The following is a 13245-nucleotide window of genomic DNA, read 5'->3' on the forward strand; positions in this document are numbered from 1 at the left end:
TTCCCTATGTGAGTATTTTTATGCCATATTTAATATAAATAAATAATTTTCTCTGGGTCTCATCAATTTATAACCAAGACATGCGTCTGTAATTTAAGGCATCCATTAGGCATTCCTAAATAAATAAAGGTGCACAGACTAATAGTACCTTACAAATCAAAGGCATTGGGTAAAATCCTCGCTGAGCGACCTTGAACTTTCTATGCCATTGCACTGCTCTCCTATCATCTGTGATGTAGAAATAACAATTGCTAAAATTTAATGGTTACAGTACCCTACCCCCCACAAATGGAATGACACTGGCAAAGAGCAATCCAATTAACAGAAGATCCACAAATTTTCATTTTATCCAAAATTACCTGCAACCTCTTGGACAATGAAACCATTCCAGAATCATTAGACAAATAGCAGGGGGTAGGGGAGGGAGGTTATAGAGGCAGTGCTAGGGAACTAGAAATGATTAACCCTTGGATAATTAAGAGTTGACTCAGGAGATATTTCTGAGTTGAGAAAGGGGAGATAGAAATCAGAGGAAATGGAACTTTGCATTTGCTTATACTCTAGATCGGGGTAGTCAACCTTTTTATACCTACCGCCCACTTTTGTATCTTTGTTAGTAGTAAAATTTTCTAACCTCCCATTGGTTCCACAGTAATGGAGATTTATAAAGTATGGAAGTAACTTTACTTTACAAAATTTATAAAGCAGAGTTACAGCAAGTTAAAGCATATAATAATAATTACCAAGGATTTTATGTCGGATTTTCGCTAAGTTTGGCAGAATAAATCTTTATAAAACAACTTACTATAGTTAATCTATCTTTTTATTTATACTTTGGTTGCTCCGCTACCACCCACCATGAAAGCTGGAACGCCCACTAGTGGGTGGTAGGGACTAGGTTGACTACCACTGATCTAGATTATGAATAAAAAGACTTAAATACATTCTTATTATCCCTCAGGTACTTGATTACAGTAGACTCCAAAACAGTATTTTACTTTTACTGTTCATACCCTCTTAATCTGAACCAGGTTGTCAGTATAAAGGACGACTGTGTTTCTAGAGTGGGGAGGAAGGGGGGCAAAGGTGAAGGCATCACATAAAACTATCCTGACAGCTTTAGGGGCTACACACATGGCATGGGGTAGAAGTCAACAGATGGAACAGAAAGCTTTGCCTTGTGTCTCCGCATCTGCCTACCCTCCCCACCAGCCCCCACCCATTCCCACCTCCCAGGTCAGGAGGAGAGAATTCACATTGTCCTCTGACCCTGAATGCCAAGGGACGGTGAAAAGAAGAGAGCAAACAGTTGGATCTGTTTTTCTCTTCATGTTAGATACTGATGAACAAAAAGAATAATAAAGTTCCAAATCAAGCTCAATAAAAACTCAAGATATTCCCCCATCCTAAAACAGAGAACCAACAATGATTTCTTCAAAGGTTGGTTCAAAGACATAGATCCTGTAAATTTTCAAGGAAAAAGAAATAGACTAACCAAATGCAATTTAAAGACTTAAATTGCAACCTTTGAATCTAACCTATCAATTCTGCAGACGAAGAAACTTAGGGCCAAGAAAGTAGGTGACTTCCTGACCCCTGTCTCAGATATGGATCCTGAAAAGGCCTGGGGGCTTAAGGGATTTTTTCCTACATCTTTCCTCTTCTCCAATGTCTACAGTTTTCTGTAAATAAAGAGCTGAAGTCACATCTTGCTGAAGACAGTAGTGCTGCCTACAGTTTTCTTTAAATCCACATCTTTATATGTTTCTAGTCTCTAGAAAGCAGGACATAATGAAATGCTTAAAGGGAAAAGTAGGTCACCATAATTCAAGTGGATGACTCAATATCTTTAAAAATGGAAGGAAAACCCCCCACTAACTTGCTAATCTAAATGTTAAACAGCAACCTCCCACCACTTACATTTTGTACTATCTCCTTCATTAATGCTTTCCTGCTATCCTTTTCTATCTCTCACCTTCTCCTTGAAAAGAAAAAAGATTATGCACTTTGGGAAATGTTACAGCTTGTTATGCTCATGGAATCACTGCTGAGCAGCAGGTGTGTGGCAGGTGTGCTCCAGCCCACAGCCCCTGCCTGTGCCTGTGTTCCCCGGAGACTTACAGCGTCCTATGTCTGCACGGAAGAGCCCAGGTTGGGGTTGTGATTATCACTAAGCAGAAATAGGGACTGTGAACTGTGTCATAAAAATTTATTGAAGAAAAGCCAAAAAGTTGTTTTCTAAAACAAATAAGAAGTCCATGCAATAGAGTATTCTGCTAAGTCACTTTCTCACTTTTTAATACCATTAAATTTTTTAAAATTCTATGAGAAAAGCTCAAGAAGTATTATACACAATAAAGAATATACTCAATATCTCAATTGTAAATTGTTTTAAGACTCAATATGTCTATATTTTTACTGATCAACAATGCCCAGAAGCCTTCCTGACATGTAATTACTTCCAATGAAAAACAATAAACATTCCCTCAAAAGTAAGGGAACAAAGACTTGAAGCTTAATTATCTCTTCTGCCAAGAAGCCTTCCTATGTCCCTATCCTAAAAGCATTTTGATTTCCTCTGCATATTTTCTTAGTTTATTCATTCCTCTTATTAACATTTTATTTTTAGCCTCTGTTATTGATATCGGTAAATGACTTATTTTGGTTTTTTATTTTAATATTTATTCTTTTGGGGGGGGGACAGGAAGAATCAACTCCCATATGTGCTTTAACCAGGCAAGCCCAGGGTTTCGAACTGGCAACCTTAGTGTTTCCAGGTCAATGCTTGCTTTATCCACTGCGTCGCCACAGGTCAGGTGGTAAATTACTTATTTTGGAAAGCAGTAATCACCTCTTCTTGATCTTGATGCATCCCAATGTATCCTACACTAGTAGTGTATGAAACACCTATTTGCTGAATGAATAAACAAGGCTGAAGGCGATGGTCATTTTGTGGAACTCCAGAAACGTAGGCAGGAGGGGGAAGTATCCAGGAATGCCAGAGAAACTCTCTCCATGCTGAGTAACAGATTTAGTTTCTCAATGGCAGAAGTTAAGCAGGCATAAGCATAAGCCAGAGAACACCATTTAAAACATTCCCATAGAACTGCAGGGTAAGATGTGGCAAAAACAATTTCACTGCAATTTTCTCTCTCTTTTTTTTTTTTGTCCACCATTTACGCAAAAGATGAGCAAGAATGGTAGAAAGTGAGGTGTCATTCTAAGCAATTATTTCTTAGTGCTATATCCATCCACCATCACTCCACCCACCCTCCAAAAACAATACAACAAATGGTTACCTGTGCCTATCATTTTGGAAGCAAGGGAAAAGTGAGTGGGTGGTTAATTATAAGTCTAGTTACATTAGTCAGCTAACAACTAAAATCAGACCTTAAAATAATAATTTTGTAAACATCACTTTCTCAACTATTCTAAGGAGCCCTATTACTATTCTTAGCTATTATTTTATTTTAGTTTTCAGAAATATTACTGAGTGTATTTAAAGCACATTTTTATTTTTTTTTATTTTTTTATTTTTTTTTTTTATTTTTTTTTTTCTTTTCATTTTTCTGAAGCTGGAAACAGGGAGAGACAGTCTGACAGACTCCCGCATGCGCCCGACCGGGATCCACCCGGCACGCCCACCAGGGGCGACGCTCTGCCCACCAGGGGGCGATGCTCTGCCCATCCTGGGCGTCGCCATATTGCGACCAGAGCCACTCCAGCGCCTGAGGCAGAGGCCACAGAGCCATCCCCAGCGCCCGGGCCATCTTTGCTCCAATGGAGCCTCCGCTGCGGGAGGGGAAGAGAGAGACAGAGAGGAAAGCGCGGCGGAGGGGTGGAGAAGCAAATGGGCGCTTCTCCTGTGTGCCCTGGCCAGGAATCGAACCCGGGTCCTCCGCACGCTAGGCCGACGCTCTACCGCTGAGCCAACCGGCCATAAAGCACATTTTTAAATGGCTATTTTTACACTTTTTTTCTCCCAAAATTATGTGAAGGAGGTTGTTTCATCTCATTGTAAAACAATCCCAGAGCAAAGTGATATACTTTTCTTCTAAAGTCATGTGCTAATTTATACTTTCTATAGAGAAGCACTGCTCTTTACACTGCTCATTCAAGTAGTTTCATATTATTCTACTTCATGAATAGGTAGACTGGTGTGTTTATTTATTGAGGTAGGTTGATTTAATGAATAAAGAATTATAAAATCGCAGACATTACTGTAAGAACTTACAGAATTTTTAAGTTTGTTTATCTTTAAGAGTCAGAGGATGCACACAGACAGAGACAAAAAGATTTCCCGACTACATCAAGGTAGTATTTTTAAATCCTCAGCAATTATTACTCATGAAGAAATGGAAAGATAATATTTACATACCCAAGCAAAGGATCTTATAAAATATCACCTGACTAACATACAAACAAATCAGATAATCAAGAAACTAAAACGTCACTGTTTAAGTCTTTAAATTGCATTTGGTTAGTCTATTTCTTTTTCCTTGAAAATTTACAGGATCTATGTCTTTGAACCAACAACCTACTGTGATTAATTCAACAAATGAGAAAATAAGAGGGCTTAGATAACAGAAGAAAAGCGCTGTAACAGGGAGGCAAAAGCAGAGAACACGCACAAGCTCAAAAAGACCAAGACCGTTTGCATGTATATTTTATTTGATCTGAATGAACCTATTTTCCCCTGAACAAAAATGTTAATTTTAGTAGGGAAACATTCATTAGCATAAAGTAAGCAATAAATTATTACAGGAATCATTACTGGGTATAATGGCTATGGCTTATTGTGTTATTTCAAATTCACTTATTAAAATGAGGCTTTCTGAGAAATAAGAAAAAAAATGAAGCACAGCACAAAAGATTTTATTTTAAAAGGTGCTAATTAAATAGCTAATAATATAATGTAATGAACTATTTTATGTTTTTTCAATTGGCCACGGCACTCTCATCAAGATTTAATTTCAAGGCCCTGGCTAGCCGGCTAGATCAGGTGTTACAGAATTGGCCTGATAAACCAGGGGGGCAGGTTTGATCCCCGGTCAGGGCACACAGGAATCAACCAGTGAATGCATAAATAAGTGGAACAACAAATTAATGTCTATCTCTCTCTCTCCCCTCTTCCTCTCTAAAATCAGTAATAAAAACAGTATTTCATTTCAAAGGCTTAACATTGTAATTCTGAGTAGAATGAACAGCTAAAAATCGGATTCAAAATGCTTTCAAGGATTCCTACTGTCTTCTTAAACAACATCTGAAAATACAACACACAGAAAGCACAGTAACCTGAAGGTGGCCTAAAAGCTAGGGGTTAGAATTTTTATTTCTACCATCTAAACAAGTTGATATTTAGAAAAAGTTGATAACTATCTTTAGGTCTAAAAACAAATACTCAAGTATTTGATATTTACATTATCCCTAGCTTGCTGAAAGATGTTACTTTTCATTTGATGAGGGTAAGGAATCAAACTGACCCCAATTAATACAATGATTTTAAAGGATGTTAAAACTTGGCTGCATCATGTAAGAAACAAAATGTATAATACAAGTGGAGAAAAAAGAAAGAAAATGTTATTAGAATAATAAAGCAACTAGATAATACATTCTACTATTGTTCCATTTTCACAAATTTATAGCTGTGATAATTTGCTATTGTCCTGCTTTGAACCGTGTTAAATTAATGACTGTCACTGTAACCACCAGGAGTCAGGATCTGCATTCCGTGGCTCCGGCTGAGACCTACTTGGGAGATTCAGAACAGAGACATAGTTTGGACAAAGACAATGCTATCTAAGGAAAGTATCCTTGACCTAAATCAACAAACAGCAAATGCTTCATCATTCATTATAACTTTTACCTCTTGAGGAAGTTCTAGTTTAGAACGGTCAGTTCCTTCTTTTGACTGAAGGCCCATCAGATAAGGAACAGGAGCATCAAGAAAATGCAGCAGAGAAGCAGGGAGGATGGGCACATAAACATGCTGCCACTGAAATGGGAACAAAAGTGTGGTGATGCCTTCCGCCACAGTCATCAGGCGCTGATAATCTGCACAGAACAAGGAAAACGGAGGGGAAGATTCCAAGTAAAAACAATTACTGCATTGAGCTTGAAAATATCAATTTCCAGAAAAATTCTTGTGCTAATAAATATTTTTTTACGACCATATAAAAAATAGGTCATTTTTACCCCCACCATAATTAAAGAGTTGAATGGTTTTAAGAGAGTAGAAATATCATCACATTTTTTGCTTCTGAAATCACTTAATATGTGGAGGAAACAAGAACTAACAAAACTGCTCTTGGTACTTCTCCAATATCACAACTAATTACTTTTTGTATACATGTGTATCTACACAATCCCCAATTCAGAGGTTCTTTTTTTCTCTTTCTATGATTATCCTGATTATATTGTTGTTAACCTTCACTTTGTATGTCCAAGAAATCAGCAGACATATGTATTCATAGTCACACTTTCTTTCTATATTTAACCTCCAACTATAGATCAAATCTGGAGACAATGTGAAAGTTACTACAAAACTAAAGGCAGGTTTTTCTTATTGTGCTTTGTTTACATGAACTAATTTATCAAAACCAAAGACTCTAAAATTTTAAAGTGCTCTTCCCCTAGTTTTGAGATATAGCTGACATATAACACTACATTAGTTTTGTGTGTACATGACGATTTGATACATGTATATATTGCAAAATGATTACCGCAATAAATTTAGTTAATATCTATCACCTCACATAATTACAAATAAACTATCTTCTTAAACCACTCTGCCATGGATGCTACAAACATATGGCTAGAACCTCTTGGAAGCAGGCATGTTTCAGAATTTAATCCTTTTCTTCTTTTTACTTTAGAAAGGTAATATTGGGCATACACATGAAATATCTAGGGCAGCACCCTGCAATCAAACACATTAACACTTCTGCTGCAAACCATTAAGAGTGTCCCAGAAGGGCAGATAACGAAAAATTAAATAGATTCACTTTGGTTCTGGTGTGGTTTGCTAATAAATGAGTTACAAAAGAAATGTTTGGTTTTCAGAACGTTGTTTGGATTTGAGAATTGAAGAGATGAGATGTTGTATAATTGTAATAATCTCTCACAGAATTCATTGTGCACAAATACAGTAAAATCTGGGGGAGTAACACTTTGGAGAGTCTTCTTAAGAAAGTTGAAGAAAATTATCAGATGCTACTTAGTTCACATCAACTCAAAGAATACTTAACCAAACAAAACAGAGTATTTTCCATTTAAATTTTTTTCTTATGTTGTTTTATAACTTGTAAATTATTACCTTTAAGAGTCTACAATTGGGCCCTGGCCAGTAGTCTGTTTTATTTTGTTTCTTAGATTCCACATGTAAGTGAAATTATATGGTGTTTGCCTTACACTGTTTGACTTATTTCACTTAGCATAAAATCCTCTAGATCAGTGGTCCCCAACCCCTGGGCTGCAGACCGGCACCGGTCTGTGGGCCATTTGGTACTGGTCCTCAGAGAAAGAATAAATAACTTACATTATTTCCATTTTATTTATATTTAAGTCTGAACAATGTTTTATTTTATTTTTTTTAACTTTTAAATTTATTTATTTATTCATTTTTTTTAGAGAAGACAGAGAGAGGGAGGGAGAGAGAGAGAGAGAGACAGAGAGAGAGAGACAGAGAAGGGGGGAGGAGCTGGAAGCATCAACTCCCATATGTGCCTTGACCAGGCAAGTCCAGGGTTTCAAACTGGCGATCTCAGCATTTCCAGGTCGACGCTTTATCCACTGTGCCACCACAGGTCAGGGTAAATGTTTTATTTTTTTAAAATGACCAGATTCCCTGTTACATCCGTCTAAGACTCACTCTTGCTGCTTGTCTCATAAGTTCGACAATTATATTTTAAAATACCACAGTTTTTAAACCGGTCGCGTAATTTTATTTTGTGCATTTATCCATCCCACCCTAAAGGCCGGTCCGTGAAAATATTTTCTGACATTAAACCAGTCCGTGGCCCAAAAAAGGTTGGGGACCACTGCCCTAGATCCATACACATTGTCACAAATGAGGTTTCATTCTTTTTTTATGGCTGAATATTATTCCATTGTATATATGTATCACTTCTTTATCCAATTTTCTAATGATGAACATCTGGGTTGCTTTCATATATATCTTGGCTATGATAAATAAAGCTGCAATGAACATAGAGATGCATATATATTTTCGAATTAGCGTTTTAGATTCCTTCAGATAAATATCCAGAAGTGGGATTGCTGGGTTATATGAAGTGGTGGGATTCAGCTGGTTCACCCTAGTTAAGCAGAACCAATACTTAATTTTTCGAAGAGTTCAGTGAACCAGTTGTTAAAAATGGCACTTATAATCAATTTCTTAATTTTTTGAAGCTAGATTACTGGAATATTGAAAAAGTAGTAGTTCCATGGAAAGCAACTGAAGAACAATTGTTCGTATTTAATGACATTTTTAATTATCAAATTGATATTAATGATCAATGACTGAGATTTTGTGGAAAACGTTTTAAAAAATTCCCAGAAATATGCAATTCCCGAAAGTGTTCAAAGAGCTAAAAATATTGTCAGAACAATTGCTTTAAGTTCAGCAGAAGTGGAAAGGGGTTTTTCAAAGATGAACAAAATATGTTCAGAGAAGAGAAGTTGGCTTTTTCTAATATGTCAAACACAATGACTATTTTTCTAATCAGCCCGTCTCTAAAGGAATGGGGTCCTACTCCTACAGTGAAAAGATGGTAAAGGATAAATCACACAGCTGATGAAGCTCGGATAAAAGTGAAGAAAATTGCAAGTGAGGAAGCCAATCAAGAAGCAATATAGAAATATCTTAAAAAACAGTTTTATTGGTTTTTTTGTCAGGTATTACTTAATATTGTTTCATTGATATTTTAAAGCTCTTTCTTATAACATAATCTAGTTCTGTGTACTTCTTTTATTCTTATTTAAGTATTAAATGCATGAAATAATAAATTATCTTTCGGTACACCATTTTTTTTTTAAATACTTAAAACGGTCATTAAAGCAGAGAACCAGTTGTTAAATTATTTGAACCCCACCACTGGTTATATGCTAAATTCATTTAAATTTCTTGAGGAATCTCCATACTGTTTGCCACAGTGGCTGCACCAGTCTGCATTCCCACCAGCAGTGCAGGAGGGTTCCATTCTCCACACCCTCATCAACACTTGTTTGCTGACCTTTGATGATAGCCATTTGGACAGGTGTGAGGTGGCACGGTATTTCCTCACATATAACATGCACCCTTTTTGGAAAAATTTGGGGTCTAAAAACTGGGTGCATCTTATACAGTGGTTGTAGATTTTTTTTTACTTTCATTTCCCACTTTTTCGCACTTGTTTTTGGGCTCATTGTTGAAGACAGTAATTCATCATCAGGCACAGATGAGGACAAGCTAATGGATGGGAGTTTTGACAGTGATGAGGAGTTGTATGAATTTTATGATGAATAAAACTTGAGTTCAATAACTTTATGTAATACTTTTTTTTCAAATCTTGGGCCCCAAAATTAAGGTGCATCTTATAAATGGGGAAATATAGTATCTCGTGGTTTTAATTTGTATTTTTCAGAGTTGTATCTTTTAATCTCATTTTGCCCACAAAATACAGAGCCTAGTTCACAGCTAGTGCTAACCAAAATTTACTGATGCTACTAAATATTGTATTTTTCTCCTCGTACTGCAAAAGAGTATCCTAATAAAACACAAATATAAAAAAAGAAATAGGAAGGTATTCAGATAAGTTAACTATAAAAATAGCAAATCCAGCCTGACTAAGCAGTGGTGCAGTGGATAGAGTCGGACTGGGACATGGAGGATCCAGGTTCAAGACCCCGAGGTCGCCAGCTTGAGTGCAGGCTCATCTGGTTTGAGCAAGGCTCATCAGCTTGAGCCCAAGTTCACTGGCTCAAGCAAGTGGTCACTCAGTCTGCTGTAGCCCCCCCAGTCAAGGCATATGTGAGAAAGCAATCAATGAACCACTAAGGTGCCACAATGAAGAATTGATGCTTCTCATCATCTCTCTCCCTTCCTGTCTGTCTGTCCCTATCTGTCCCTCTCCATGACTCTCTCTGTCTCTGTTATAAAAAATAAAAATAAAAAAAGCAATCCAGGGAAATGTCCTTAAGATGTTCTTCTGTGGGCATCCATTTCAAAGACTGGCGTATTTATTTATTTATTTATTTATTTATTTACTTATTTATTTTTGTGACAGAGACAGAGAATCAGAAAGAGGGACAGATAGGGAACGACAGACAGGAAGGGAGAATGAAACCATCAGTTTTTCACTGCGGCTCCTTAGTTGTTCATTGATTGCTTTCTCATATGTGCCTTGACTGGGGGCTACAGCAGAGCGAGTGACCCCTTGCTCAAGCAGCGACCCTTGAGCTTAAGCCAGCAACATTTGGGCTCAAGCCAGTGACCATGGGGTCATGTATATGATCCCACGCTCAAGCTGGTGAGCCGGCACTCAAGCCAGCAACCTCAGGGTTTCAAACCTGGGTCCTCCGTGTCCCAGTCCGATGCTCTATCCATTGTGCCACCGCCTGGTCAGGCTGGAGTATTTATTTCTGTAACCACAGCACTTAGCACAGTTTCTGACATATAACTGATGCTCAAAATATTTTTGAATAAATAAGTGAATCAATAGGATAAGACTATATAATTTTGCTGGATATAAACTACTTAAATAGAATCAATTAGATTTTGTCCACATGGGCTTAAAGAACCACAGATTTTTCACTAGGAGAAAATGGTAACTCCTCAGACAACTATTGAATCAAAATATACTTTTCCTGGATATTCATATATTCAGTTAATTATGTACATGCCCAGGCACAGTATAAAAGAAATTCAAATACACATTTACTAAGCCTTAGATATTGTGCATTATGCAGAGAATTGTTACCAAGTGACTCATTCTAACTATACATTAGTGGACTTTATAGGGATCAGAACTAGAGGACTTTGTAGGGATTATAAACAACTATCATACTTTAACATTTTCCTCCTCTATATTATCAAGTGTAAAGATTTAAAATATATATATAATGCAGGCCTCTCAAGGGGAAAGGACTCCCAGGAAGCTCCCACAGCACTCTGGAAGTGACTGGAGGATGAACCCTTCATGCCTCCCCATCAGGAAGGGGCATTTCATGTGTCACTGTGGAAGTGTGAGAAAAGTAAGAGAAAGAAAAACATAATTCTATATCCATCTCATTTAAGTATTTTATGATTTGACTATATTCAAAATGTACAGTATGTCCTATGCAGATGGGATGTTACAAAAATAACATCACCACTCTTATCCATACTTGCTAACATTTTTTTTTTGACAGAGACAGAGAGAGAGAGTCAAAGATAGGGACAGACAGGAAGGGAGAGAGATGAGAAGCATCAATTCTTCATTGTGGCTCCTTAGTCTCCTTAGTTGTTCACTGATTGCTTTCTCATATGTGCCTTGGTGAAGGAAGGGGGTGCTAGAGCAGAGCCAGTGACCCCTTGCTCAAGCCAGCAACCTTAGGCTTCAAGCCAGCAACCTTTGGGCTCAAGCTAGCGACCCTGCACTCAAGCCGGTGACCTCGGGGTTTCAAACCTGGGTCTTCTGCATCTCATTCAGATGTTCTATCCACTGTGCCACTGCCTGATCAGGCTATATTTGGTAACTTTTAAAAATCACTATTTGTTTTACTCTGGGTTTCTATGAACATTTGCTGTCATAAAAATAGTTACAGAAATAAACTATTTTTGGTCTTTTCAGGGGTACTGTTAATTAAAGATTAGTATTCTAGAAAATTATTTCCTTAATAAAACAAAATCAAGTCAGCTACCTTCTTTAAAGGAAAAAAACCTAAAATCTAGGTTTCAAAAAAGAATTACATTTTTTATAATAGTGGTTGGCAAATTGTGGCTCGTGAGCCACATGTGGCTCTTTGGCCCCCGAGTGTGGCTCTTCCACAAAATACCATGTGTGGACACTACCTCGATAAGGAATGTACCTACCTATATAGTTTAAGTTTAAAAAATTTGGCTTTCAAAAGAAATTTCAATCGTTGTAACTGTTGATATTTAGCTCTGTTGACTAATGAATTTGCCGACCACTGTCTTAAAATAATTAGAAGGAAAATAACTACTTAATAGTCCTTAAATAATTTGAAGTAGGGGTTACTGTATCTTATCCACCTTGAACTTCTGAATACTTTTTTTTCTAAAGAAAAGGAATGAGGATATTCACTTGGTTAAGATATACTTAGTTTTCCGGTCAAGATGTTGGCATAGGTAAATGAAGTACTCACATTGTCCCACAACCACATCAAAATTACAACTTAAACTACAGAACAACCATTCAGAATTGCCTAAAGTCTAGCTGAATGGAAGTCCTACAACTAAAGATATAAAGAAGCAACCACATCAGTAACTGGTAGGAGGGGCAGAGAATGGAATAGGCTGTTCCCACACCCACGTGGCAGATAAAAACTGGGAGACTACCTGGCGTGTGGCGGCGCAGTGGATAGAGCTTTGACTTAGAAATCTGAGGTCGCCAGTTGGAAACTCTGGGCTTGCCACAACATGCATGCAATGAACAACTAAAGTGAGGCAGCTGTGGGCTGTTGCTTCTCACTACCCCCATCACTCTTCTCTTTCTGTAAAATCAATAAATAAAATCTTTTTTAAAAAATCAGGAGGTATATCTCAGCTGCAGAGGTTCCTCCATAGGAGCAAGGGTCCCAATCCCACACCAGCCCCTCAGTCCAGGGACACAGTGGTAGGAAGAGAAGTCCCCAAAACTTCTAGCTGTAAAAACCAGCAGGAATTGTGGCCAAGGGAGATGGAGGGCTGCTGGAGGCCCTGGCAGTTTCTCCTACAGCTCACTCCCTCTGAGCTGCAGCACTGGGACAGCATTTCGAAAGGCACCAGGAAGGAACTGAATTGTCTGGCATCAAAATGAGAGCTGGAGGGCAGCTTTCTACCAGAAAGAAATGCTGGCAGAGGCCACTGTTCCTTTTCTGAGCCCTCCACCCATGAAGCCAGCTGGTGGGTACCATACCTGAGTCTTTATCACCTGGCTAAGGAAGGATGTTAAGCCCTGCCTTGGTGATTCCCTGAGACTCCACCTCACCCAATTTGCAGGCCCACCTGATGAGCTATTTCCAGAGGCTTTTCCATAAAAATGGCCTGTCATGGTTCATGCTTCA

The 13245-nt window shown here is 37.9% G+C and overlaps 1 protein-coding gene across 5 annotated transcripts in view; it reads right to left on the reverse strand.

Moving 5' to 3' along the window:
* The window catches only part of DENND5B (DENN domain containing 5B), a 222288-nt gene that overhangs the window by 70874 nt on the left and 138169 nt on the right, over positions 1-13245 (reverse strand). For all 5 annotated transcript variants that reach the window (XM_066258056.1, XM_066258053.1, XM_066258052.1 and 2 more), the window contains one exon: positions 5867-6054. In XM_066258056.1, coding sequence (XP_066114153.1) covers positions 5867-6054 — 188 coding nt within the window. The remainder of the gene's footprint in view (positions 1-5866; positions 6055-13245) is intronic.

The sequence above is a fragment of the Saccopteryx bilineata genome, chromosome 2, assembly GCF_036850765.1.
Source record: "Saccopteryx bilineata isolate mSacBil1 chromosome 2, mSacBil1_pri_phased_curated, whole genome shotgun sequence".
Classification (NCBI taxonomy): domain Eukaryota; kingdom Metazoa; phylum Chordata; class Mammalia; order Chiroptera; family Emballonuridae; genus Saccopteryx; species Saccopteryx bilineata.